The 25770-nt window shown below is 41.7% G+C and overlaps 1 protein-coding gene across 1 annotated transcript in view; it reads right to left on the bottom strand.

The window, feature by feature from the left end:
* Positions 1-25770, bottom strand: part of sv2a (synaptic vesicle glycoprotein 2A) — a 45543-nt gene that overhangs the window by 7203 nt on the left and 12570 nt on the right. The window contains exons 2-10 of the mRNA XM_056381368.1: positions 17162-17950; positions 8735-8915; positions 7177-7328; positions 5862-5995; positions 5234-5323; positions 4456-4563; positions 3049-3137; positions 2137-2301; positions 1490-1623 (exon numbers count right to left, since the gene is read on the bottom strand). Coding sequence (XP_056237343.1) covers positions 1490-1623; positions 2137-2301; positions 3049-3137; positions 4456-4563; positions 5234-5323; positions 5862-5995; positions 7177-7328; positions 8735-8915; positions 17162-17768 — 1660 coding nt within the window. The 5' untranslated portion in view covers positions 17769-17950. The remainder of the gene's footprint in view (positions 1-1489; positions 1624-2136; positions 2302-3048; positions 3138-4455; positions 4564-5233; positions 5324-5861; positions 5996-7176; positions 7329-8734; positions 8916-17161; positions 17951-25770) is intronic.

Below are 25770 nucleotides of genomic sequence, written 5' to 3'. Positions count from 1 at the left end.
AGTTTGAGATGAGAGGTGGCGCTGCAATTTTAAAGCTATGGAGGAGTCATTCCGAGTTGCTAGGAGACATTGCAGCTCTGCAAAGCTGCATTTGGCATCGGCAACCATTTTGACAAACACTTGGAGCTGATTTTGCCGCTTTTTTTACCGGCTGGAAAATGCAGTGTCCACTGAAACTGAACATTATAAGATATAATAAGATGGCACAGGCTATTGTACTGGATTGTAACAGATCGTACAGGTAATAAAACAGCTGTAATTGAAGAATATCATCTGTACACAGCAAAAGAGTTGTTCGGATGCCGATACTAGTATCGGAAATGCCTCTGATGCTGCCTAAAATATGGTATTGGGTATCGGGAATACGCAAGTCTATGCAACTATCCGATACCACATCATTTATTATCCATTTTTATAGTTTCACACTCGGATAAAACGGCTAAAAATCCACTGGAAACTACTGTCTAGGAGTGGCAAAGAATACCGGTAAAATAGTGTAACATTAGCCATTGGCAAAATGTTACACTGGAACGTACCACCAGTAAAAAGGCAACGTGTACAGTTTGCAAGGCAGTCAAATTATATAATAAAAGAAAGATTCTATGGCATTTATGTATCTGTTCATGTTTTACAGGGTTAAATATGAGCCATGCCATATAACAATGATAGCAATCATATCACATCTATACAGAGTTAGTGGTATACAGTTGTTGTTTTTATTTACTCAGTATCAACCGATACGCAAGTTCAGGTATTGAAATCGGTATTGGGAAGATAAAAACGGTATCAGAACATCTGTACAGAGCACATGACAGGGCTGGAGGACGCCACTGAACTCACACAAACCTTTAACTGGATTGCTTTTGCAGAGAGGAAACACAAAGAGTGAAACTGTGCCAATCGCTCTACCTAACAGATAGTTCTTCATAAGGAGATCTTTGGAAGTGGTATAAATAGCAGCGAGCGAATAAGGGCAGAGAGGAGAAATGAGATCATCATCACAACGCACCTAAACACAACTTACAGCACATTTTTATTTTCAAAACAGATTTTTATCAACCTTGTTAAGGCTTATTGAAAATTTAAGCACTATACAGTAAGTTCTAGAAAAGTTTGGATTTTAAAGGCAATGTACAATAGCTTCCCAAACTTCATGACCTGTCCCTTCAAGAGCCTGCAAGGCAGAGATGAGGGTTGTTATTTCAGCTGAAGTCAGTCAGGCAGTTGTCTCTCTCTCCTGACTTGCACTGTTTGTCTGGCTACAGCCGGTTTCTCTTTCTGCATCATACAACACCTCCACAGCACACCTGCCACTCATTCAAACATTCACACAGACACCACTGGTCTTGCAGCCATTGCTTCATTGGAAATAAACCTTTCAGTTATAATTCATGTGATTTTCCCTGTTCATCCTTTCTGGAACAGATTGCCTAAAGGTGTTCGCTGATGTAAGGCCATAGTTTAGTGTGTTTCTGTGTTTGTTTCCTACCTGTGTTGTGGAAGATGCTGGCAATGAAGGTGCAGTTCTTGAAGAAGGTGTTGCTGGAGGTGATGTCCTCAAAGTAACACTCCTCAAACAGCGAGTCCTCAAACACCATAGACCTCATTCTCAGGTTCATAAACCTGCAGGCAATTACAGGCAGGGATGAAGGAATTAAGACAATAAGGTAATGAATAGAAGGCAAAAGAAGGGTGATGCAAAGAGACAGAGAGAGAAGTCTTTCATCACAGGGGTTGAAACCATTAGGCTGTCAGATATTCTATTACCATATTGTTGTTTGAATTTTAACAATGCAAATCACATGCGGAGTTCAGGTTGAAAAGGCAAGGTCAAAGGAAACATCAAAGACGGGCTCGTTAAACATGAACAACTCTGCAGGGCTTTCATCCAATCAAAGCAAAGCAATGTTCAGAATAAAATATTTTGAAGCCTCATTCATATTTTCATCTGATTTGTTGTCATGCACCACAAAGTACTCAGACTGTGTGAATAAATTCATCCATTATGTATTGGAGATGTGGAAAATTGCCAACATCCTTGGAGTAAAAGGCACCTGGCCATCATGTGACTTAACACAAAATGAGTTTGCCCTCATTCGACAGGCCGGCACTAACGAGGGAACGCAGCTGACTCACTTGTCATTGAAGTACTCTCCCTGGCGGTGGACCTGGTTTTCCAGGGTGAAGTTAAAGGTGACATGTTCTACTTTCTCCTTGACGAAAACCTTGGTGCGGGAAGAGTACTCCTGCTTCTGCAGGTACTTGATCATATCGGGGAACCACACTGTCAGACCGTAGTAGCTGGAGGACGAAGAGGAGGAAGAGAGAGAGATAGAGACAGTGAGAGTACTGCTGTGGAGAAAGACAAAGCTAAGACTAATTGGCCCAGAGAGAAAAGATGATGTCTCTGTTGAAGAAGCACATCAGCAGTGTTACTGTGTACTTGAATATTCCAGAGACTGTAGCCTATATCTCCGGCCTAATCACCACACTCTTCAGTGCTGGTTGTAACCTATATATGTTGGTGCCTTAGGGATTCACGATTATTAGGTGGCAGATGAATCCAAGAAATAATATTATGTCTTTGCTTTAACAAAGTGTCGTATCAAACTGAAAATGTCTCAGACACGTTTTCAGTGGTGGAGTAACTACGTACATGTAGGGTAAGTAGAGGCAACCAAGTAGTTTAATTAAGAACAAATTTGAAGTACTGTACTTTTTTATTTTACTCTTCAACTCCTTCATCACACAGCCATAGTTACCATAGTTACTAGTTACTGCAGCTTATGAATTTTAAAAACATAACATCTGACGAACATGTGACTATATTTACAATAGCTGAAAATTATACATGATGGATTACATAACCAAGAGTATAAAAAGTGATTAAGCTTAGCTCCACCTCAGCCTGCTATATCATTACAGTGCTAGTTATACACGAATGGATCACTATTGAGAATCAATGCTCTTGTATGTAACCTTTAAGTAAGCTGCAATATGATCCATCCAAACCCTGCAGTGGTGCATCATTCTTCAAACTGACCCTACCTGAAGGACATAGAGAACCACACAGCCATCATCATGTAGGTGGTGCGGCGGTACTCAGGAGAGAAAACAGCCTGGAAATTATGCCACACCTGCAGAAACACACACAGACAGACACACGCGCACAGAAACACAAAGAGAGAATAAATAATGAATATATAGTACATAAAGATAAAAAGTAAACCTACAACACAGTTTCTCTTCATGTCCCAGAATCCCTCTCCCGGCATAGAGTAAACAAACAGAGGCAGCCGCAGCAGCACACACACGTCCAGTCACTGAATACACACCCTCCACAAAGACAAAAGATGTATCGCATAAACAGAACCCGAGAGGAAAAGAGTCTCAGTTCAGTTCAGACTACAGTTTATTTCATGTTGATTATAAAAAAAGGAGGAATATACTCATTCTGTCTCTTGCTCAGTTAAATAAAAATATCAGTACCACTCTCATCAAGCTAGAGGCAGTAGATTGTTAGCTCAGTTTAGCGTTAAGACAGGAAACAGTCTAGCTCTGTTCAAATTCAAAACTATGGCCACAAAAGTTAAATAAATAATATTTGGTTTCATGTTGGTTTAATCCGTACACACACAGAACGGTAAAAATGAGAAGCTGAGGTTTTAAGGCGAGTTTATGCTGGCGCTCTGCCGCGGTCGCAACAACCCGCAGCTGAACACGCTCTAAATGTTCACCTACACTTAACTACGGTTGATACTTATACTAGCTTTAAACTCAATTTATGTTATAACATGTAGATATCATCCTTCACATGTTAACTACTAACACACACAGGCTGAATACACTGTAAATACCATGCACATACTGCACCGCACACCACCTGTTTCCTATTGGTTGACCTGTATAAAGACATTGTACATCGTGTCCATTGCAGTAGCTTTTTCCCCGACTGGACTGCACATAATAGTCATATGTTTATGTTTATTTATCTTCGCTCAGCTTTGTGTATTTCACTGGTATTTTTACTTTATATCATTGGTATTTTTGGACAGAGCCAGGGAAATCATGATTCAGTGTTTGCGCTGAGCTCATCACCTCCTGGCTCTTCTTTCGAAGTTCCCATTCAGACATGAGAATGGTATTGATTTTCTAATCTAAGTTTCCGCAAGAATTTTAAATGAGTTAGGTGTATTTCTCAAAATGTTGAATTATTCCTTTAAGATAGCTACTGTGTGAAACAGACTGCAGTCGAATGTGACATATTTCTCGTTTATCTTTGGCAGAACTGAAATCCTTATGAGTTGGATTCCACTGTAAAGAAAACATGCAGCTTTGCTCGTATCCACAGAGGTTCATTCCTGATTCAGTGCATCATTTCTCTGACTCCTCTGAACAGTTACTCTTCTGAAATAAGAATCAGTGAACTAACAAACAAACTCCAGGGTTTGTCACCTGATGGAAAAGCGCAGAGAGCTTTAGCTTCCATTTCTCATGCCAGGCGGTGTTATCGCCCATGTTCATCAGTTCATCCATCTGCTTCACTGTTTTGATGGTGGTCACCTGGAACAGCACAATCGTCAGATTTAGATTTCGTTTCTACAGTGCTTTGTAAATGTATTTATCAGAAGAGTTTTCACAATATTTATTGAGATCCAAATTATGGATAAAGGCATTAAAAAAAAAAGTGACTTTATATCAGACGTACAAAACTATTATACAGTTGTTCATCACTGCAAATCTTTGCTTTGAAATATTACAGATGATCAGTATAATTATATACTGATTATATTATAATACTTATATTGTCATCCATTTATATTATTCAAATTAATATATAGATCAACTGTGAGAAATGAGCTCACATAAAATCCTGAGACAGTAAAAAGCCTCCGTCACATTTCAGAAAGATGATGAGAGGCACCTGATCTGTCTCTCCACTCACATTATGATATAAAACAAGGCCAGTTATGACATGTCATTTTATTACTTAATGTAGTTGTGTAATGTAGAGGTTGTTAAATATTATTTCATTGAAGTATTAAAAGCTCTTACAGTAGTAATCAGTAGTACGGGAACACCAAGAAAATCTGTTTTAACTTATTAATATGCAAATTTATGCAGCACAGAGCTCAGAACCTGCTGCACTGCTGCAGGAGCCTACAGACATCAGAGTGGAGACATTTTTTCCTGCATACAGACGACGCTACGTGAATGTGAGGCTGTGACTTACAGAGAAAACCCTCTCTGGGTAGCCTTTGGCCCTCATGTTGGTGTCGTGGACCTGCTTCAGAATCATCCACGCCTCATCGTGTTTCCCATTCTGCAGGATAAAAACAGAAAGAAAGCAGACGTGACGGACTGACATGTTCATGGGGACACATGTTGTAAACCCACTTGCAAATTAAAGGTCCCATATTTTACACTTTTGCAGGGTTTTATTTGAAGTTTTGGTATCTATAAGAAGATATACTTGTGGCTCAATGTAGTTTTACTTCTCTTCCCCCAATCAGAAGAGAGACTGTTTTCTGAGCGATCAATATGAATTGTCTTAAAAGTCTTGTGTTTTATCTTATCTACTTTGTAATGTGGCACTATTCAAACTGCAACTTCAGGTGATTTCAGCATCTTACTGTTTAGCCTGCTCCAGGATTTATATATGTACATATTTATCTATTCATTCAAAATATTCTGGAAAAGCCTGTGAACAGCACTTTGTCTACAGCACTGTGTCTTCCACTTTGCAAATGCACTCAGGTCTTTTTTTTTTTCAAGGCTGCTTATGCATTCAAGAAGTTAAAAATGTATTCAAATAATATTTCCACGAAGTCTGAGTGCGGCGAGAGAGCTGACAGGCTGACCTCCAGGTAGAAGCGGGGGCTCTCAGGCATGGTGGTGAGGGCAGAGATGGCCGCCACAGAGGGGAAGGCACACACCAGCACAAAGACGCGCCAGCTGTGGAACTGGTAGGCCGAGCCCATCTGGAAGCTCCAGCCTACACAAGGAGGAAGAAAGAAGAGAGGTGTCAGAGAAAGCAAGAGCAATGAGGCAGCTGCAAGACTTGAATGATGCACACAAGGAGCTTCCTCTATATTCATACTGTTATGCTCGGTTTGTTTGCATTTATTCCATTGTCAGAGTCTGCATTGCAGTGATTTGTCATATTTGATCCATTTTGCCTGTCCACGCTGCTCTCCTGTTCATGTTTCTGCAATATTCTCCTTTCATTCTGCCACTTTTGTGTGAAGAGAAATATCTGTAAGGTTGAAATCAATTTAGTTGAGCTGTACAGTTTCATGTCAAGATTGTGGGCAGGTTCTTGACACAAAAAGGAAGTTAATGAAACGGATCATGCACCAAATTTAAAATATTCAGGACATTTTCGGCTTCAGTTGGTCTTTGCAGAGGCGAGTGAAATTTTACACATAATACTTTTTGTCACTCTCATGACAAGTGAAACTACTACATCGACTGATGAGATGTGAAATCCAGTAAGTGTAGATTGTTTTATCAGTCATTCATTAACTGAATGAGTTATTTAGGTGTTAGGAAGTTAGAATAATTGATAAATGTATTAATACATTTTAAGTGATAGACGCGTTCTGTTTGAGTGCAAAGACATGCAGGTTTAGGTTCATTGGTAAACTAAAAGGATAAGCGGTATGGCTAATGAATGAATGAAGAGTAAAACTAAGATTATATACAGTATGTACAATCATGCATCTAGAAAAGCTAACTGCACAACGGTTCTTATTGTTGTTGTGCAGGTGGAATTTGAACACAATGATGCCAAAGCCCTGCAGAAACTTTCCTTCATTCTTGTCTCTTGTATCGCTGGTGAAAACATTCTGTCTGGTGCGGTCAGAGATTCCTCTCACAAAGCAAGAGCTGTGGTCGACTGTAGGCTGAGAGAGTGAAACCACCGATCAGATTAACCCTGATTATACCTAACAATGTTAAGGTAGCCGCTGGTGACTGGAGTAAATAAGATCAAATTTCATTGACACTCATTTTTCAACCCAACTCAAACTCCCCACAGTGATGCATCAAATGGAAACTGAAGCCCATGACAGGCTGTTCAGCTAACCGACCAACATGCTGATTACCAGGCACACATATTGTCTTTGATAATGATCGTCTGACTGAGTGATCTAACTGTGCGTTTGTTTTTCTCACCATAATGTGGGATGATGGCCCAGGCCATGGCGGAGGCGTAGATACCACCGATCATCCAGAACATGCAGAGCCAGCTCAGATGCTCTCCTCGCTTCTCCTGGGCCAGAAACTCAGAGTAATAGGAAAACACAATGGGGATGGAGCCACCAATGCTGTGGAGCAAGAAGGGGGGGGGGGTTAAAAAAAGAACGAATAAAGGGATCCCCATGGAGGAGAAGCAAGTGGTGGAGGAGATAAAAGAGAGGAGAAGGAACAAAGAATGAAGCAAGAAAGAAGACAATGGTCAAAGAAAATAAATGAGGTAATGTTGTGAAGAAAGAAAAGAGTGGAAAGAGGGAGGAAAAGGACGACAGCAAAGAAAACAGGTTAAAAGTAAAAGTGAAGATTAAAGTCTTAAAAGCCGTCAGTGATGGCCCAGCTGATTGCAGTCGACAGCGCAATCTTTATGGCCTCTGCACATGTTCCATTACAACAATTTACAATCTGATGGGACCTCTGCAGCTCCACAGCAGTGCTTATTGTTAATGAAATTAACATCCCGTGGGAAACATGAATGTCTGCGCCAAATTGTTTTGGATCCACTGAATTGTCAAGACATTTTCCTCTGAAGCAAATGCGTCAACTTGCTGATGGGTGTTAGATATCACGATCCATCGTCTGGGAACCATGACTGTTTGTGTAAAGCTGCACAAACTGCTGCATGTCAAAATATTTCAATGGAAAAGATGTTGAGATAATTCAGCCTGGACCAAAGTGGTCGACCCACTGAACAGCTGACCCATAATGACCTCAGTAGAACTGTGCCACTAAAAAAAAGACACTGGTTAAGAATGAATGGGCTGAATGCAGGAAATAGGGTTACAGCACCAGTTTTCATCTGCATTGACTAATTTTTCTACAAGAAATATAAACTTGCACTTGAACTACAATCAGAGGTAAGCAGGTGATCTATTTTTATTCCTTAGTATAACCAGTAAAACCTAAACAGCATGATGCCATATAGAATTTTTATTGGAGCTAAAGCTAGATATGCTAATATTGACCTTCTGTATCTAAAACATCTTAAAGGTCATGTTTTACAGTCAGATCCAGAGCTGCTTTTTTCACTGACTGCTTCCAGCATTCAGCAAGGCGGGCAGAAACAGCTTAAGAGACCAGACTGCAGAGAAGCCACAAACTATTAATTTCATATAAGTGTGACAGTAGCTGCATTTATATGACTTTAAACCCAACTGTTCGTTCAGGATCATTTTGTAGTCGTTGTTAACTTAAGTTTATGGAATTACTACCTCGTACAACAAGACAAATCTGTTACAGGGAGTCGGAGTCAGGAACACGGAAAAGCACATTCTAACACTTCACTGCAAAATATCTTGTGAAATGCAGTAAACATCACAGCGTCCAACAGTATCTCAACACAGCACTGTATTTTTATTTGTACTCTAACATGTGGCTTTGCTCCGCTTGTCGAGTTAACTGATGTACCACGGTGGTCGTGACTGTCTGGTTTTCCAGCTCTGGCTGCTGCTGTGTCCGTGTGACTCATCTGTGTCCTTACCCCACGCCAGAGAGCAGGCGGCAGAACAGGAAAGAGCTGTATCCCTGGACAAAGGACGAGAAGAAGGCGAACACGCTGTTGATGGAGAGGGAGATGAGGAGGGTCTGCCGTCGGCCAATCCGATCCGCCAGGCCGCCCCATACAAACGCCCCGACCATCATCCCCAGGTAAACAATCAGACCTGGAGGGAGGAGGCAGGAGGGAGAACGAGGGAGGACATGGTGATGAGTAATGGCAGGGGAAAGCGATGAGAAGAGAGACAAAGGGCACAATAATGAGTTATCATTCATCAGTAAACACATTGATATTACTTCCAGCCCTCGCTACCACTCTCATTAGATTTCCATTGCCCAGAAAATTAGCTCATTCGGCAGCCTTATTGGACTAATGAAGTATTTTGCATAAAGCACAGAGACGGTAGAGCATAATAATCTGAACTGTGTACTGCCACAGATCAGGGTCAAGATTATAATAATAACCTGAACAGCACTTCTACAACACACTTAACATAAGAAAGAAACACAGAAAGAAGAAGAAATCATCCGGACGGCACAACGGAAAAAAAAAAAAAGTTTGATCCATGAAGACGTCCCAAATTAAACAAATGAGGTAGCAAGGCAGATTTAAACAGGGGGGGATCCAGAGTTTGTGTGTCCTGACAGCAAAAGCACAATCATGGATTTAAGTTACAGAGGAATGGTAGTATAATTCTGTTACAAGTTCTAAGGTTGACTGCTCACACTTATGTGCAAAACACCTCCCAAATGCTGGAGGCGCGCCAAGGAGTGCTTTAAAAGTAGTTTATCTTCAAGCAGGTGCAACCACTAATATTTGAATGGCAATCTATCAAATGTGATAATGTGAAAGGGTTTCCCGTTGGTGATGAACCTATAGAGAATTATCACCCAAAATCTGCAGCTCCTCTCAGTTTCAGCTGGCCAGCCCACAGCTTTATTGTTTTGGTTCAGTCTTACTGCATTGACACAGTTAGCTACTTCCACATCAACGCTTCTGATGCTCAATAACTGCTGCATGAGTAAATGCAACTGTTTGTTCACCACATCAACTTAAAATGCTCAAAAACATTGAACAAGCACATTTTCCCAAATGATAAACTTTTCCTTCAGCATAACCACTAAAAGTGAGATAAGAACCAAAAACACCTCCCAGCATCTTCTTCAATTTCTTCTCTGCATCAGGAAGTTGCCGCCAGGGAGCAGACAGGCTGCTAACAGAAACAAACACCACCTCTGTCAACCTGGTCTTGTGATCTGAGGTGTTAACATGACTCACATCCAATGCACTTATCCAAACGAGCCTCCCTCTGTCTGTCTCTCTACCTCTGCTGCAATGATGTTGCTCCGACACACACACACACACACACACACACACACACACACACACCAGTTACTCGCAATCCCTTATTGACATCCTGTCAACAGTCGTCACGCTGCCTGAGCCTGCAGTGACACAAGTTATTGGTGAGGCCTCTCTGAATGAATAAGGAGGACAGGGCCGGTGTTCGGTGCCTGGGCTTGACGTCCATGTTTAAATCTTATTGTCACTTTTCAGAATGTAAAAAACTAGAAATCCTACATCTATGATACACTCTTATTATTACATGGGCAAACGAAACCCAGCATGTCCAGCATGAAGACACGTATCTGCGATGAACCCTTCAGCTTTGGCAAATACTCCATTCTGATTGGACAAACAACAGTCCTTTTTTCACAGCTGATTACACTGTATCACAGTCAAGACATCAGGTCAATACCATTGATTTGAAAGCATTTTAAGTGACAGCATCATTGAAACAATACTACCTCATTACCACAGGCAAAGACATGGCTAATCAATTGAAGAAACAATCTCGAGTCAAGGTCCACTTGTTCCAGAGCTTTTAACCGTACCTAGGTTGAGCCCAGATTTATAATGGTCAACGTTGAACTCAACTTTGAAGCGACTATGGATGAGAAGTCCAGAAAGTGTTTAGAATAAAACGTTCCATGATAATGATGATACAACCCTACGGTAAAACAAGAACACTATTGGACAATAATGCAAAACACCAGATTATATTCAGCCATAAAGGCTTTTTACATCTCATGCTAATTTTTTTTTTTAAATTCTGGCTTTCAACAATATCTGCAACACTGTCCTTGGAAACAACATGTGCTGAAAGTCAACATTGTTCCTTTGTCAAAACAAAATTGCCATTTTAAGTCAAACCATGATCTTTCCCTGAACAAGTTGCTTATGTGCCTAAACCTTACCAAACCAAACCACATCATAAAACTGACTTTCTGCCTTGCTAAATAAAGAGATCACTACTTCCATTAATCATTATGTACATCCAGTGCCAATCCATGTCAAATGAAACTGGAAGCACATCATTCAACATGGAAATAATTTCAAGGATAAAGACCATGTGATACAGTCAAAAGCTGAGTTAGTGGACCTTGAGTTGAGATTTCTTTTTGGCCGAGAGTTAAAAGTTTGTGAGGTGGTTAGAAGCTGGTCAGTCATTAGATTTTATGGGTTTACCACTGAGAAGGCAAACCTGAAGCAGATAATTACATTTCATGATCCTCATTTCACCTTTAATGGCCAAAGTGTCTGATGTAATGAGTGTGCAGCGACTGCAATATGCTTCATTCTGCGTGTCACAGCTTATTTTGATGTTATAATGACCAGCCGACTGTACTCTGCTCTTTACCTCAAAGTGCCAACACTAAGTAGCAGAACTGAGGGCTCAAACTGCGCCTCCACCCAATGGTAACCACGGCACAACAGCTGATAGTGTTTGCTGGCTTCGTATTGTGAAATTGTGCAAGTGAGTCAGACAGATAAGTCATCATGGAGTCAATTTATCAGGAAAGCAGAAGAAGAAGCCAACACAGGCTTTAAACAGGTCTGTTGGATCAGCTAAGATAATTCATCACACGGTCCAACAAGCTCCTGTAACAGCTGAGGTGATGAAGCTGGACGCACAGTTGGCCACAGCTAGAATTATACAGTATTGATGAGGGAGAAAAGCCAAGGTAAGGTGAAAACACCTTTGTGGGCATTGATTAAATTGTGTGTGTGTGTGTGTGTGTGTGTGTGTGTGTGTGTGTGTGTGTGTGTGTGCTGTCTCTCCTCTCTTTCTGTTTGTCTGTGTAAACACTGCAGAGCTGAATTGGGGAAGAAAGTGACTTTCACTCCCTTGATTGCAGTTGATTCTTTGTGTGCACATGTTTCCATGACCCCAGGTGTGTGTGTGTGTGTATATAGTCCCACATCTGCATGTGTGTTTGTGTTCATATCCCCATGTTCTTGTGTACTGTAAGTGCGTACTCCTACTTGGCATGTGCGTGGGTGTTGTGTGTGTGTGTGTGTGTGTGTGTGTGTGTGTGTGTGTGTGTGTGTGTGTGTGTGTGTGTGTGTGTGTGTGTGTGTGTGTGTGTTTGCTTGTGTATGTGTTCCACTCTGGCAGGGCAGAGAGACAGCTGCAACAATACAGCTCACAGCGGCAACATCGAGCCAGCGATGATGACTGGGCTCAATAGCCGTCGCCGCAATGCAGCAGCATCGACGTAAACGGACAGACGGACAGACAACCACAGTGACCAGGATGGGTCATACAGTAAGTATCTCCCCTCAAACCCCCTTATAAAGCTTCAGGCCGGCAGTCTGACTGCTGTGCTGACCCGTCACCCTTTAAGCACTGTAACTGGATCATTATCTCTCCCTCTCTGTCTCCCTCTGTCATCACATTTGTCTGTTCTCAGACTCAGGGCAAAGTAATTGATTATGAGTCTAACAAAGCTTGACTGAAAGCCAAATCCTGCTGTCATCAATATTCAAAGGTACAGCAGTTTTCTGATTTTGCAGTTTGGCAACTAAATAACAGAAATTAGGAAAATTACAGAGATTAAGTGATAAACAACTGAGCTTCCTATAACTACACAGACAATCTTACATTATGGATTATATTTCAGTTAAATAATTTTCCTATTGGTTTGGTCGTAATGTTGTTTCTTCTGGCTTTTGTTGTGAGATTTTTCTTACGTCCCTGGAGCTTTTATTGCCCTTACTCTCACTTCCATTGAATTGCTAAGCCGAGCAGTCAGTTGAAGGGCATGTGCAACATCACAACCAGCTCCTGTTTTCTCTTGCATTCTTTAATAACTCTTATGATGTGCAATTTTATGAGATACTGTAAAAGCTTTTTCTTTTTTTCAGAAACGCAGCTGAAACAAAATCAGAGTTGTACAGAAAGACAGATGTGCAGAGAGGAGAGGCAGAGTCTGCAGAAATCTGGGCACTTCAGCACAGTGAAGAGGAAGTAGGGGGAGGGGAGAATGGAGAGCGAGGAAGACAGAGAGAGAGAGAAAGGGGAGGGGAGGACGGTGGTCAGTCTGCGCTGTGACACAACTCCCAAAGGCTCCAGGGTAGTGTATGTGTGTGTACATGGATGGGGGGGGGGGGGGGGGGGGGGGGGGAGCCACTATTAATAGCCTGTTTTCCCCTTTCTGCCAGAGTGCACAGGGCTTTTTGAATGAGCCGGGGAGCTGAGGCTCTTCAGCACCGGAGGAGAAAGTAGTTTCTCATCAGTCCTTGCTGCTAACCACTGAAAGCTGAAAAAAAAAAGGATACAATTGCTTTCAAGCAGCAGTTCACCCTGTGACAGCGAGCGCCGTGATGTGAATGCAGGTTTTCACTCCAAACAAAGACCACAGCGGCGGCTTATCACACCTTCAAAGGGTGGAAATAACTCGTGAAATAAATCGTTTGGTTGAGTTGTTACCTGCATAAGTATTGCTCTATTTGGCACATGAACACCATCACACAATCTCTGTAACCTTGTTCATTTAAATGCATATATTACAGGGGTGCTTATTGGTTGCATGCAGTAGATGATGTAGGATTGTATTCTATTAACAGGTGTTATTATTTTCTCTGGAGAATAACAGCTAAAATAAAGGGTGCAGCTGATTTTTTTTTGCAGCATAATTTCATAAAATCTCGATCAAACAAAATTAGGTAATAAAACATGTAATAATAAGAGGGCCATTTAAGTCACAGCTATCAAAACATTTATACCAACACAGTGAAAAAATTAAACCGTCTGTGGCTTGATGGCTTGCATATTTATTTTCAGGTGCTAGCTGAATATTAATGTGCTAAAATAAATCATTTCTGACACTCACTTCCACTTAAAATAATGTGTACCAAAAATTCAATTGCTAAAAATAGTTAATTATCACCTTCAGGCTGCAGCATCCAACCTGGTTTGCCTGTATCGTCTGCCAGCAGGAGTCATTCCTCCCATCTTTTCTTCATCCCTTCTCTCTCCCTTCATCCTTAATCTCAGTTCTCAGTTGATTTTATGTTAATCAAAAGGCCAAAGACACATTATGATATGCAAAGGTTCCTTTTAGCCTCAGGAAAAGTTGTGCAATAGCTTCGGATCAAATAAATTAGAAGAGGAAATGCATGTAGCAAGGGCTCAAACTCCTCAAGAATACAGTATCTCTGGAAATGCATTGAACGCTCAACAGTGTTAAATCTCCTTGTCATTAGAAGTAATTATGTTTTTCCAGAAATCTGGCGGAGCCGCAGCATGCAACAAACCTCTGTTTTAGCTTCTCAAATCAGCTACATTTTAGTTGCAACATCGGCAGCTTCGCAACAAGGGCAAATCAATGACAACCACTCTGCGCTTCTCTGCTGCCTGTGAAAGCGTCTACTTTAGCTCATCGTGCAAAACCACTGTACCACAGGCATCAGCTTTGGCATTTAAAGCCTCACTATGCCATTCATTTCCTTACTTCATTTGAAATGTTTGACTTGCTGGAAACATGAGATCCATGCTATGCTAGCAATGTCTATGGAGTTCATGATAATTTTGCCAAAACTGCAGAGGATAACTGTTTTTGGATGGAGGTCTTATTACCAGTGATGTGTTTCTGCTTCTGAATTCCTCCCTCTGGGTACATCTGGATGACGAGGGTTGATATTCTGCAGGCGATTGAAGGTGACATGTGCAGACTGTCACGCTGTCACCCATTCACATATAGTAAATGAAAAACGCACATGAGTCTGAAACAGTGCGTCAGGTTTAAGTGGCTGGCACTGTGTCGGCAAAGGAAGCTCCATTTGGTCTGTGTTGAGAAGAAAAGGGTGAGAGTGGGGGATGGGGTGCGGAAAAGGACACTGGGAATCATGGGATGCAGAGAGGCATGAGCAAAGGAGGCTCTCTAGCATGAGTCAGGCGTGTTGCGTAACAGCGAGAGGGGGGAGGGAATCGGGGCTGGTCGTGTTTCCCTACTGGCTCCACACTGGCATGACACGGGGGGGGGGATCAGAGATGGAAGTAATAAAAGTATATTTAATCAAAAGTACAAGTTTGAGGTATATGTATTGTGTCTCAGTAGTTGTAAGACTTTGTACTTCAACACTAGACCCCAGAGGGAAATACTGTACTTCTTACTCCATCATTTAATCTCCAATCTTTTCCTCTGTCCTTTTCCTTTCAGTATTTTTCCATGTATTTCACAAACTTTCCTTCTTTCCTTATTTTTCCCTCCCTTCCTCACTACTTTGCTCCACATTTTTTCACCACATCCTCTGGAAATCACCAAAAAACTAAAGAAAGAAAGTTTTTATTTTGGATTCCAGGTTATGTTTTACTGCTAATGCTTACTGTAGTATGAATGTGAATGGAGACACACAGCACATACAGCACACATGCAAATTCAGAGAGACTCACTCACTGACTCACTCACTCACTCACTCACTCACTCACACACTCACTCACACACTCACTCCAATCCGTACTTTGTGCTGTACATGGAGTACAAAGAAAATCACACAATGCAGTAGCCAATTAAAGGTATGGATTCTTGCCAAGCTGTGTGAGTGTTCTTGTGACTATGTGTATGTTTACACCTGTTATATACAGTATACAGTGAACATAACGACACAATAATGCGGGGTATAGCTTAATTGTTAAAGAAGTGTTTGTTACTGGACAGAAAAACTGGAACCAGAGCTGCAGCTCACTGAGCAGCAGACAGTTGTACTTATCAAAGGTTAACATTTGTACTGCAACTACAATCTGAGGGGGTGACATAGATAAGGTCACGCAGAGGCCACTGTTAGCATATGTGTTATTGAACTCTATCCAATCAAGCCAGAGCTAGAGTTGAATTCATGGTGTTCAATACACAGGCATCCCATTCTGCAGGAGAACAGGGTTCATCAATGCAGCTGCAGCACAATGTGAGTGTTTGTGTTACTACTATTTGGATTCAGCTCGACAGAACTTTTGTTTTCCTCCATTTTGATTTGAGTTGATTTTTAAGATTCAATAATGCGGATTCCGCAGCATTCCTAGTTCAGAAAACTGCATTTTGAGTTTAACTATATATAAATCTACTTCAAACCAGTAGTATTTATCCATTTTTATTCATTTGTATTAACCAGTTTTGTTGCTCTATATTGTTGGATTTCACATATCAGTTAGTGAGATGTACCTCTGTATTGTCTCTTTCAACAAGCTGCAGAGAATGTGTACGAACTTTGGATGCTGTATAATGTTTTACATCAGTACTTGACATCTATTCACATACTTGATATCTAAGTTCTTTACATAAAATAGAGCATGTGTTTGAATTTGTGATCCTGAGGAGACCTCTTGTTCACAGTGTCCCTGTAGGGCAGCTAATGACAGATGGCAAGGCAGGTTTGGCCTATGATTGGACGTTGGCCCCTCCGGATAGGAAATGATCACAAGGTCTTTGCCCACTTAACAACATGCAGAAACACAGACACGCAGCATACACTGTACAATCACTTTCATACGCATCACTTGTTTTGCAACCCAGTTTAGATGTAACAACGCCCACTTCTGAATGACGAAAGCCTCGACAGAACGAGCCTATTCCTAACGCTAACTCATAAGTGGACGTGTTTTAATCTAAACTGGATTGGAAAAAAATTACAAACTACCCAAACTCACACACGGTCCGGCGAGAAAACAGCTGAACTGAAGCAGAGAACATTGTGTTTGGATTGGCCGGGGGTTCGATTTAAATTCCTGCTGCTGCTCAGAAGCTGCACGGGCAGTTGAATCTCAAATAGCTGTAATTCCTCTGCCAACGAGGCCACAGAAAAGCAATTACTGGGGGATAAACTGCAAAGGTAACGGCCAAGATGAGGCAGGGATAAATGGTGGCATAAACTCCCAAGGGAGGCACTGAGATGGAAATAAACAGATAGGCCAGTAAAAACAGCGGATGGGTTAAAATAAAAGAGACTCTCACTGTATTGGTAGTGGGGAGATCTCATGTGTGTAATCCCTCCTCCCATGTGTTCAGAAATGTTTTAGGAATGTTTTAAAGGTATTATTTGTTATGTTTGGAAACAAGGGAGTGATCTTACCCAGCATGCCCTTGTTGGGCTCGGATAGACACATGTCCTTCTCCGCACTGGGCAGCACGAAGCCGACCACAAAGATCTCCACGCCATCTGCCATCAGCGCCAGCCCCAGGACAAAGTAGAGTGTCCACTGGAACTTCCCGTGGCCGCACTCCTGCAGGATGGTCTCGTACTGCTGGGCCAGCTCCTCCTGGTCTTTCCTCCTCTCGCCCTCGTAAGCCGACAGATCCCTGAACTGCTGCGCCTGGGCGTCCGTCACGCCGTCCATGCTGCCAGCCTTGCCTGAGTCGGCCCTCGGGATGCCCTGGTACTCGCCTTCATAGATCTCATCGTCCTCATCATGTCCTTCAGTGGAGTCGCTGTGGCCTTCATCGTCATTGGCCCGGCTGTCGTTGCGGTAATATCCATCGTCGTTGCTTGGCACACCAGCGTAGTCTTCATCGTCTTCCTCCTCGAAACGCTTATAGGAACGCTTGGTGTACTCATCGGTCATTTTGTCCATGCCGCGCCCCACCTTCTTGCCTACCTGCTTTTTGGCCACTTTGGCAATGTCCTTGGCGCCGCGGATGAAGTCTGAGCGGTTGTCTCTGTAGCGTCCGTCGTCGTCCATCTTGGATGCGTTGAGGTGGTGGTCTGTTGCTGCTAGGAATGGGAGGTATCAGGAGCGGCCCAAGCACATGAGTGTGCAATGGGGATTTCAGTTAGCTGATGAATTCAGCACCGCGGACAGCTCCCTGCTCCACTGCACTGCTGTTGTTGGGCTTCGGCCACCGTTCACTCAAAGAGCAAATCCTGGGGGAAAGCAAAGAAAAGGGCCTCTGTTAGCATGATTCATTACACTGGCAGCACAGTGCAGGTAAGGAGGAAACATCCATTATAAGCCCATTTTTAAACAGACTAGATCAGAGCCAATTAATAGTGAAACATTAAAGGACCATTGGCATTCACACGGCGTTGGCGTTATCTGGCTCAGCACTAATGGCTGGGAAAAGAAGGACATGACAGCTTTCAGGAGCGGACATCTGCGTGCAGGAGCCCAGTGGCCTATATTGACTGAATAGCAGTTATCTCATAGCTCTCTCCTCAGCCTAGCACAAGTCACAGAGTGGCATTTACAGCAGTGCACAGCAGAGCCAATATATAATGACCATGCTGCGACACAGACATCTATAATTAACAAGCGGGCCTGCAATGTGGTGCGATTCAGGGCAGTGTATATAAAAGGTGAAAGGCTGCTAGGGATGGATTAATGATCCCACTGGGCATAGTCATGATTACAATCTGTGAACTCAGACCACTGTTAAAACCTGATAGGTGCTGCTGGGAAGTCAGAACATAATGGTACTTTATGGTGAACTGAACAGTGACATTCGTGAAACATTTAAAAGATCTGTCCAAATCTATGAGATCACTAACTGTATTGAAAACTAGTCTTGTACTATTTTCATTGCTCTATAGTTTAATTTAGCTTCGCTCCTTCTGCTTTTCTATCCTGTGTCATCCTTTCTCATGCAACTGCCACCACCACCATTTCAAAAGCCCTGTCTCCATTTCCTACATCCCTCGAATCATATATACTGTAGCTCTCATCACGTAGAGAGGAGAGGAGGAAAGTGTAGGACAGAACACAAAAAAAAGGGCAATTAAGAATCCATCAGCGGGTCATCCCCGCTCTTTCCTCTGACACCTCTGTCGCTGTGATGCTGCCCCTGTTTGTCTCACTGATGGGAACCTGCTGTGCCGAGGAAAAGCTCAACATACGGCCAAAACAAACTCTGCAGGGGGAACGTCATTACCATATGTGTTTCAGTGAGCATCTGACATGCTTGGAATTGTGGATATTATAGCTTTTATATACACTACATCATCTACACATGAATAGTAATAATCATCTGCTTAATACTCCCCAAAAACTATGTTCACCTGGAAGGCATTCTGGGAAATACTCTTGTTTGCTCTCTTGCCAAGGGTTAGCTGAGACGAAGAATACCACCCGCATTTCTGTTCAATAAATATAAAGCAACAGCCAACAGCTAGCAGTTAGCTTAGTTAAGCATAAAGACGGGAAAGAGAGGGAAATAAAATCTGCCTCGCAGCACCTCCTAAGATCATTATTCAACACACTGTATCTCTTTATTTAATTATTGCACAAACAGAAATGTGAAAACATCTTCAAACTGTGGGAGTGGTATAAATCTTCTCATCTAACTCTAACTCTATTTCCCAAAATGTCAAACTATTCATTCAAAATCAACGAAAAAATTCTGAAAAATATCCCAGATTTACAAACACTATCTCCAGACATTATTTTGAGGAATATAATTAGATTTTTCTGCAAAACCTTTTTTTTATTTGACAGAATGAGCTCAACCTTCAAGGTTTAATGCATTGTCTACATAAAATACAATCTCAGATCAGCCGAATTATCTTTAAATCAGGAACTATCTGATTAAAGAGTAAGTAAACAATCGAGGTGTCTCAGTGTACATCTCATGCCAACTTTTGGTAAACGAATATTTGGTGCAAGGGATGCATTTTGACCTGTATCCAAATGGTATTGAGGTAAATACCAGCGCTGTGCCGTAGTTGAGGATTCTCAACTAAACTTGACTCAACACCAGATGATTAAAGGGATAAAGAGAAAATCTGCTACAGAAGATCTATTTTGGATTGTTTTCATAATACTGGACAAATTCACCTGTTCATGCCTCTAAAGATCATTAAAGAGTAACTTGACACCCCTAGAAAATCTTGTCATCTTGCTGCAGTGATGTATAGGTATCCTCCGGTGTCCCGTGACATCACTAGTTCTCATCACTAGGGAACCATTTCCCTCGTCTACCGAAGCCCTGACCTCTGCCTGGCGTTTTTCAATGTCTCTCAGATGAGCCATTGTTTACTCCTCGTCTGCAACAATAGCAAGTCTCCAGCATGTATGTGCTCAGGAGAGCAAGCAAAGATGATGTGCCCCTGGAGAGTGAGTCTATGGGGGTCGACTGCAGCTGTGGCCAACACTGAAGTCATTCTGGTAGCTTCCCACAGTGCCTTTAAAGAGAGCAGCAGCAGCTCAGCGGGGGAGAGAGAGAAAATGTTCAGCCTGACAGAGCCAGCCACACCCAACAACACGACAGACACTGGTCGAATGTGCTGCAGGATACTGACAGACCCTGACAACTGAAGTGCTGCATTTGGTATTCATTCAAAACCACTTTTCTTTAAGTACCCCTGTTTATTTATTAGCATTATACAAATATTCAATAAATGATTTATGAAACCCTATAATGTGGTTGTAAGGAGCTGTTATCAACTTACAGTATTTGTCAACTTCTCCTATGAAGACATATTTTATATTATAATACCAGTGTTTTACTGTCATTATCTGTTCATACACCAGTTACTCCAGTTACCAGTGCCCACAGACGGAGCTATAGTTAGCTTAGTAGCTATAGTACATTAATAAACACATACACTGCTCATCAATACTAATAAAAGTAAAGTGTTGCTTAAAAAACACATATTTCCTTGGTATTTCATATTCTGTGGATGGAAAATTACAGGGGGACCTGATTGCCAAAAGGTTAGGGTGCATACCACATGGGCTCATATGCTCTGCGCAGTGAGTCCCCTCCCCCACTCTCTCTGAATTTCCTATCTGTCTCTACTGGTTCGATCAAACAGCATAAAATGGCCAAAAAGAAATAACTTTTAAAAAATGGAAAAAAACAATAACAACAACAACAATATCCCCAAAAACCAGAGCTATTGAATGTTTGGTGCAGTAAGCATTACAATATTAACTTTCAGACAGTACCAGTAGCTGAGAGAACAGCCGCTCCCTCCCCTCTCCCATCACATAAAACCTTTAATTTTACGGCTATTAAAGTGAAATGAGCAGAAATGTAGAGCAAGTATTCCTACTCTCTACTGCCCGCAATAATAACAAGGGTGCTTTGCAGGATAACATCTAGTTCTTCTGAGTCATCCTCCATGTTTGCTCTGGTCCAACCCTGTCAGCTGTTTAACAGCTACCTCTCTTGTCTGTTATGTCCCACCCCAACATCCTGTTTCAGATGGATACACATGAAATCAACCCACTATCAGGGTGTATTATAGATACAGTAAAACTAAACTCAGATCTGACATCCATGTACTTATAGTCCATGTTTAAGTGAGGAATGGTGACACCTAGAGAGAATCACACAACTGCAACTGCGACGGACGGCTTACTGCTGCAGCAGCTAACCCTAACCCAGCTCTTAACGTTAGCGTGGCACATATTCAGCTTACATTCACATTGATGAAACATGTAGAAAACATATAAATAAAGAAAAAAAACTGTTAATTAATTCTAACATAACCCTGTTTTGCAGCTTACTGTACAATAATATACTTGAATGAGCAATATGGAGGTTAAATGTCTTCATTTATTTATAATTTATAGTTTCTTTATTGTTTATATCTTTAAAATAAAATTTAGTTTCACAGACACTTTAAGCATCAGGATGTGCTACAAATGTAACGCTATCTTGTGTAAACATCCTCAAATCTAAACAGGACAGAGCTGCTAGCATTAGCCTACGTTTCACACAGTGGGGAAAAACACTGTGTTCAGTCCACAGAACTCCAAAGCGTGAGAGGCTTTCCACACCTCCTTAGGGTTGCTAAGCTATGACTGGAAATCACTGTTTTCGAAGCACCATTTTTCTTCCTTTTCCTTTTCTCTTTTCCCTCGCTGCTTATTTTCTATGTGACTGGCGTGTTATATGTCTTCAGTCTGAATTATAAAAGCTTCACTTATGCCCTTTCATGTTGTCATATTGTGAGGATAAAAGGCACTAACACACATCGAATATAATGCATGAGACAAACCACTTTATCACACTGTATGTTCATGTTTATCAAACCTTGCCAACACCATGGTATCAATATCTGCTCTGTGTGTATTGTTGTCTCCGTGTCTAGGAAGTGATCAGACTGCCCTGACAGCGGAGTTATCAATAAATCAATGAGCCATGTAATTAATATCAGGCACGTTGGCAGGGTTGGTGTTCAATTACGCTGGGTAAGCGCCAGACGAACCTCTGTGACACTATTACTATCGTCATTCCTGCTCATTAAAATGTTTTTGACCTATTTGTAAAAGTGTAACCAGCGCACAGTGATGTTATTACAGCGGGGAAGCAGCAGATGCAACAAGAAAAGAGGAGGGAGGGGTATCGCAGGCAGGAGGGAGGGAATCTTTGAAAGCTTCCTGTGTCGCCTCTGGGGTGCTGAACAGACACACACACACACTCTACTGCCAAGCCAACATCACACGACCCAAAGGTCTTCTGGGACGAGTGAGTTTCTAAGAACAAGCTCGCTGAAACGAAAACCAGGAAGAAGAGGGAACGCTTCGTTAGTTGCGCTCCTCTCTCTTCAATCTGCTTTGAACAGAATAACACAGTAAATACAGAGATTAATGAATACAAATCTGCTTCAATACCTCTCTTTGATCATCTGATGATGTGGAACGGCTGCAGCTTGGCATAAATCAACCTTTAAAACTTCCTGTTCATAGTGTTTCATCTCATTTACTTTGCACTGACTTTCTGAGGAACTGATTTCACATTAATCAAAAATTCTCAAAATGACATCTTAAAAAATAAGGATGTTAAAATGGGGCTCACATTCATAATGCTAACATGCTTATCCTACATACAGGTAAAAATGTTTATTAAAATGCTATTTAGTCATAAACCAAAATATATGTGAAGTAAATTAAAAACTGAACCTGGTGATGGCACAACATGAAAAGTTAAGAGGTCATCAAAGAGATCACAGTTCATTCTTAGCGGGACATTAATGTGAGAACAACAGCCAACGGTCATTGAGTCATCTTCCCTCAAAACCGCAAATGTCAACCTCAAGGAAAAGTCAGGGTGTCATTACAAATCGTGGGCTTCAACGTTTTGGGGACAATGAATGTCATTGACAAGATTTCCTGACAATCCAGCCACTAGTTAGTTGAGATATTTCAGTCGGGATCAAAGTGGGTGAGCAACTGAAAGACGGACATCGCTGTCCCTCATTATTTTCAAAATACAGACAATAATGTCAAAATGTATTCCCGTTTGTGGTTCTACTCTTCATCATCTGAACCACACGGATAATTAAACCATATATCAGCACCGCATCACCACTTAAGGACAGAGCCAGTGTCTCTTGTGTTGAGGTATCACTTCAGACAGCTGCATCAGTGACCAACATGTGGGGGTCAGAAACACAAACGCTTCAGGCATCGGGGGCTAAATCGACTCGACTCCTGGTGTACGTCGGTGAGGGCTCAGTGACATTCTCACTCTGTTCAATCCAACTGCTCACAAACGTCCCTCAGGCCACAGGCTTTAGATGGATTTGGACAGAAACGTGAGGATCAGGATGGACTCAGAGGAAAGATCTATGGTACCTCTGACATCGTTTAGCAAACCTCTTTTATTTTGGGGTTATGTTTTTAAAAGAAAACCAAAAAAACAGTTGTGCTGCTCTTTTTTTTCAACAGCTTCTCGCTCCAACAGGCAGCACCACATCACAAGCAAATACTGTGAAAGACATTTGATGCTTTGTCATCAGCCAAATTGCTCATTTTAGTTTGTGTTAACTCAGTGACCAGTTCATGGAGTCCCAGCCTGGAGGTTCAACCATGTGCCGTTCACAGGCTAAATGAGCTTAGATGTCATAAAAACACAAACATATGGAGCCAGTTACTGCACATGTCATGGTAGCAAATTGTTTTGCATTAGTTGCTCAGCCTTGACTCAGATGATCAGCTGTTGTTACATCAATCTGTTGTTTGGTCCATCAGCCACAAAGATTTAGACCTTTGAAAATGGCAGACACTCTGTCCACGTTCTGTTTCCTGTGATTTAGTGAAGCCGGTGCAGTGAAGAGGACAGCCGTGGACTTTGATGGAAAACATGAGCGGTGTGTTCGAGTGTTTAAATGCTGATTCATTCTTTTGCAGGCTCCGCAGAATGTGGGCTAAACAATGAAAATACTATGTGGGGGGAGAATTCATTTGTCTGGAAAGACAAAATAATCAATTAAACTGTATCTGCGTCAGTTTTGACATCTACCCACAGTGCTGCCATCAAAGTGTGTGTGTGTGTGTGTGTGCGTGTGTGTGTGTGTTATTGCTATTGCTGCACCATAATGCTTTATCATTTCCAAAGAAGTTTAAAGAATAATATGTGTAGAGCTGCAACGATTAGTCAATTAACCAAACAATAAACTGACAGAAGATTCATCGGCAGCTATTTTGATAATAATTTCAGCTTTTAAGTAATTTCTTAAACAAAATTGCCAAACATTTGATGGTTCCAACTTCTTTTATGCTTTTCTTTGTCATATATTATAATAAATTGGATATCTTTGGGTTTTGGACTGTTGGTTGGACAAAACAAGACATCTGGAGATCTGGTAAATTACTATGGGAATGGGGTTTTTTTGCCATTATTTGACATCTTATAGACAAAATGATCAATCAGCTAGTCGACAAAATAACCATCAGATCAATGGGTAATGAATGGATAATCCAGTTTTCAATAATAAATCAATACTTAATGAACATTTCCTTGCCTACGAAGGAGACTTTTACATCAAGGAAATTTACCAAATGACGGAGTTCTATCCACCAAAATGACAGACCTAAAAAGGCTGCACAGTCGTAGCCCAGACTGTACGTGTCTCCTCACTGTGGATGATGCTATCGGAGCTTGTTTTACACATTTTACTCTTGACTATCGGAGGTTGGAGCGCCGTCTCATGAAGGTTTGGGTTTGGACAGGTCACTGCAACTGTAAGGAAAATATGTGTTTTATATTGTGGCGTCTTATTTCCAGGTCATTTCGTCCTGTCAGTCTGTAGTATCACCTCTGCCACCCGCTCTGTGTTTGGCGCAGAGGCCGACAATAAAACTGTATTTCTCTCTGTAACTTTAGACACTCTTGAGCTGCAACCTCCTACAGCCATCGCTGCACAGTGACTCAAACTATTTCCTGTCTCCTTCTGTGGAGTAACACGATTGGTTGATCCCCCTTCGTCACCATGGTCACGACCTTTATACCAGGAGACTCTCGAGGCCCATCTGAAAGCAATGAAGCGGCCCATCACCATCCGATTAGCCTTTCACAAGCTGGAGATACTGAGATGAGAGTGGGTGTTGGTTGACTCTCTGCCTATGAATAACAAATACTCTCCGGGTGTTAATACGCAGGGTTACGGAGCAGCTGTAGCTGCCTTCTCTATCACTAAGATCATCACAAATAAATATACATTCATGGTATACGGCTGATGTCTTTGAATGAAAGTGGCCTCTGATGGAAGTCTAAATGCTTTGTGGAGTAACCAGAAAACAGATGAGCTCAGATTGTAAAAATTTACTGTGAAACAAAGTGGTGTTCCAAACTGTTCTGGCATCTGTAATGAAGTGTGAATTGATAATAAATCAACAGTCGATGGGAGGGGGCAGAAATGCTGGCTGTTTTCTGCTGCTGATGAAAGACTTAATTATGTAATCCCATTTACTTCTAGTGAGCAGAGAAGACGCCACAGGGAAGGGAAACAGAGCCCCC

The sequence above is a fragment of the Seriola aureovittata genome, chromosome 7 (assembly GCF_021018895.1).
Source record: "Seriola aureovittata isolate HTS-2021-v1 ecotype China chromosome 7, ASM2101889v1, whole genome shotgun sequence".
NCBI classification, from domain to species: domain Eukaryota; kingdom Metazoa; phylum Chordata; class Actinopteri; order Carangiformes; family Carangidae; genus Seriola; species Seriola aureovittata.
Note: the sequence above shows the minus strand (reverse complement) of the source record. Positions and strands in the feature narration are given on the sequence as shown.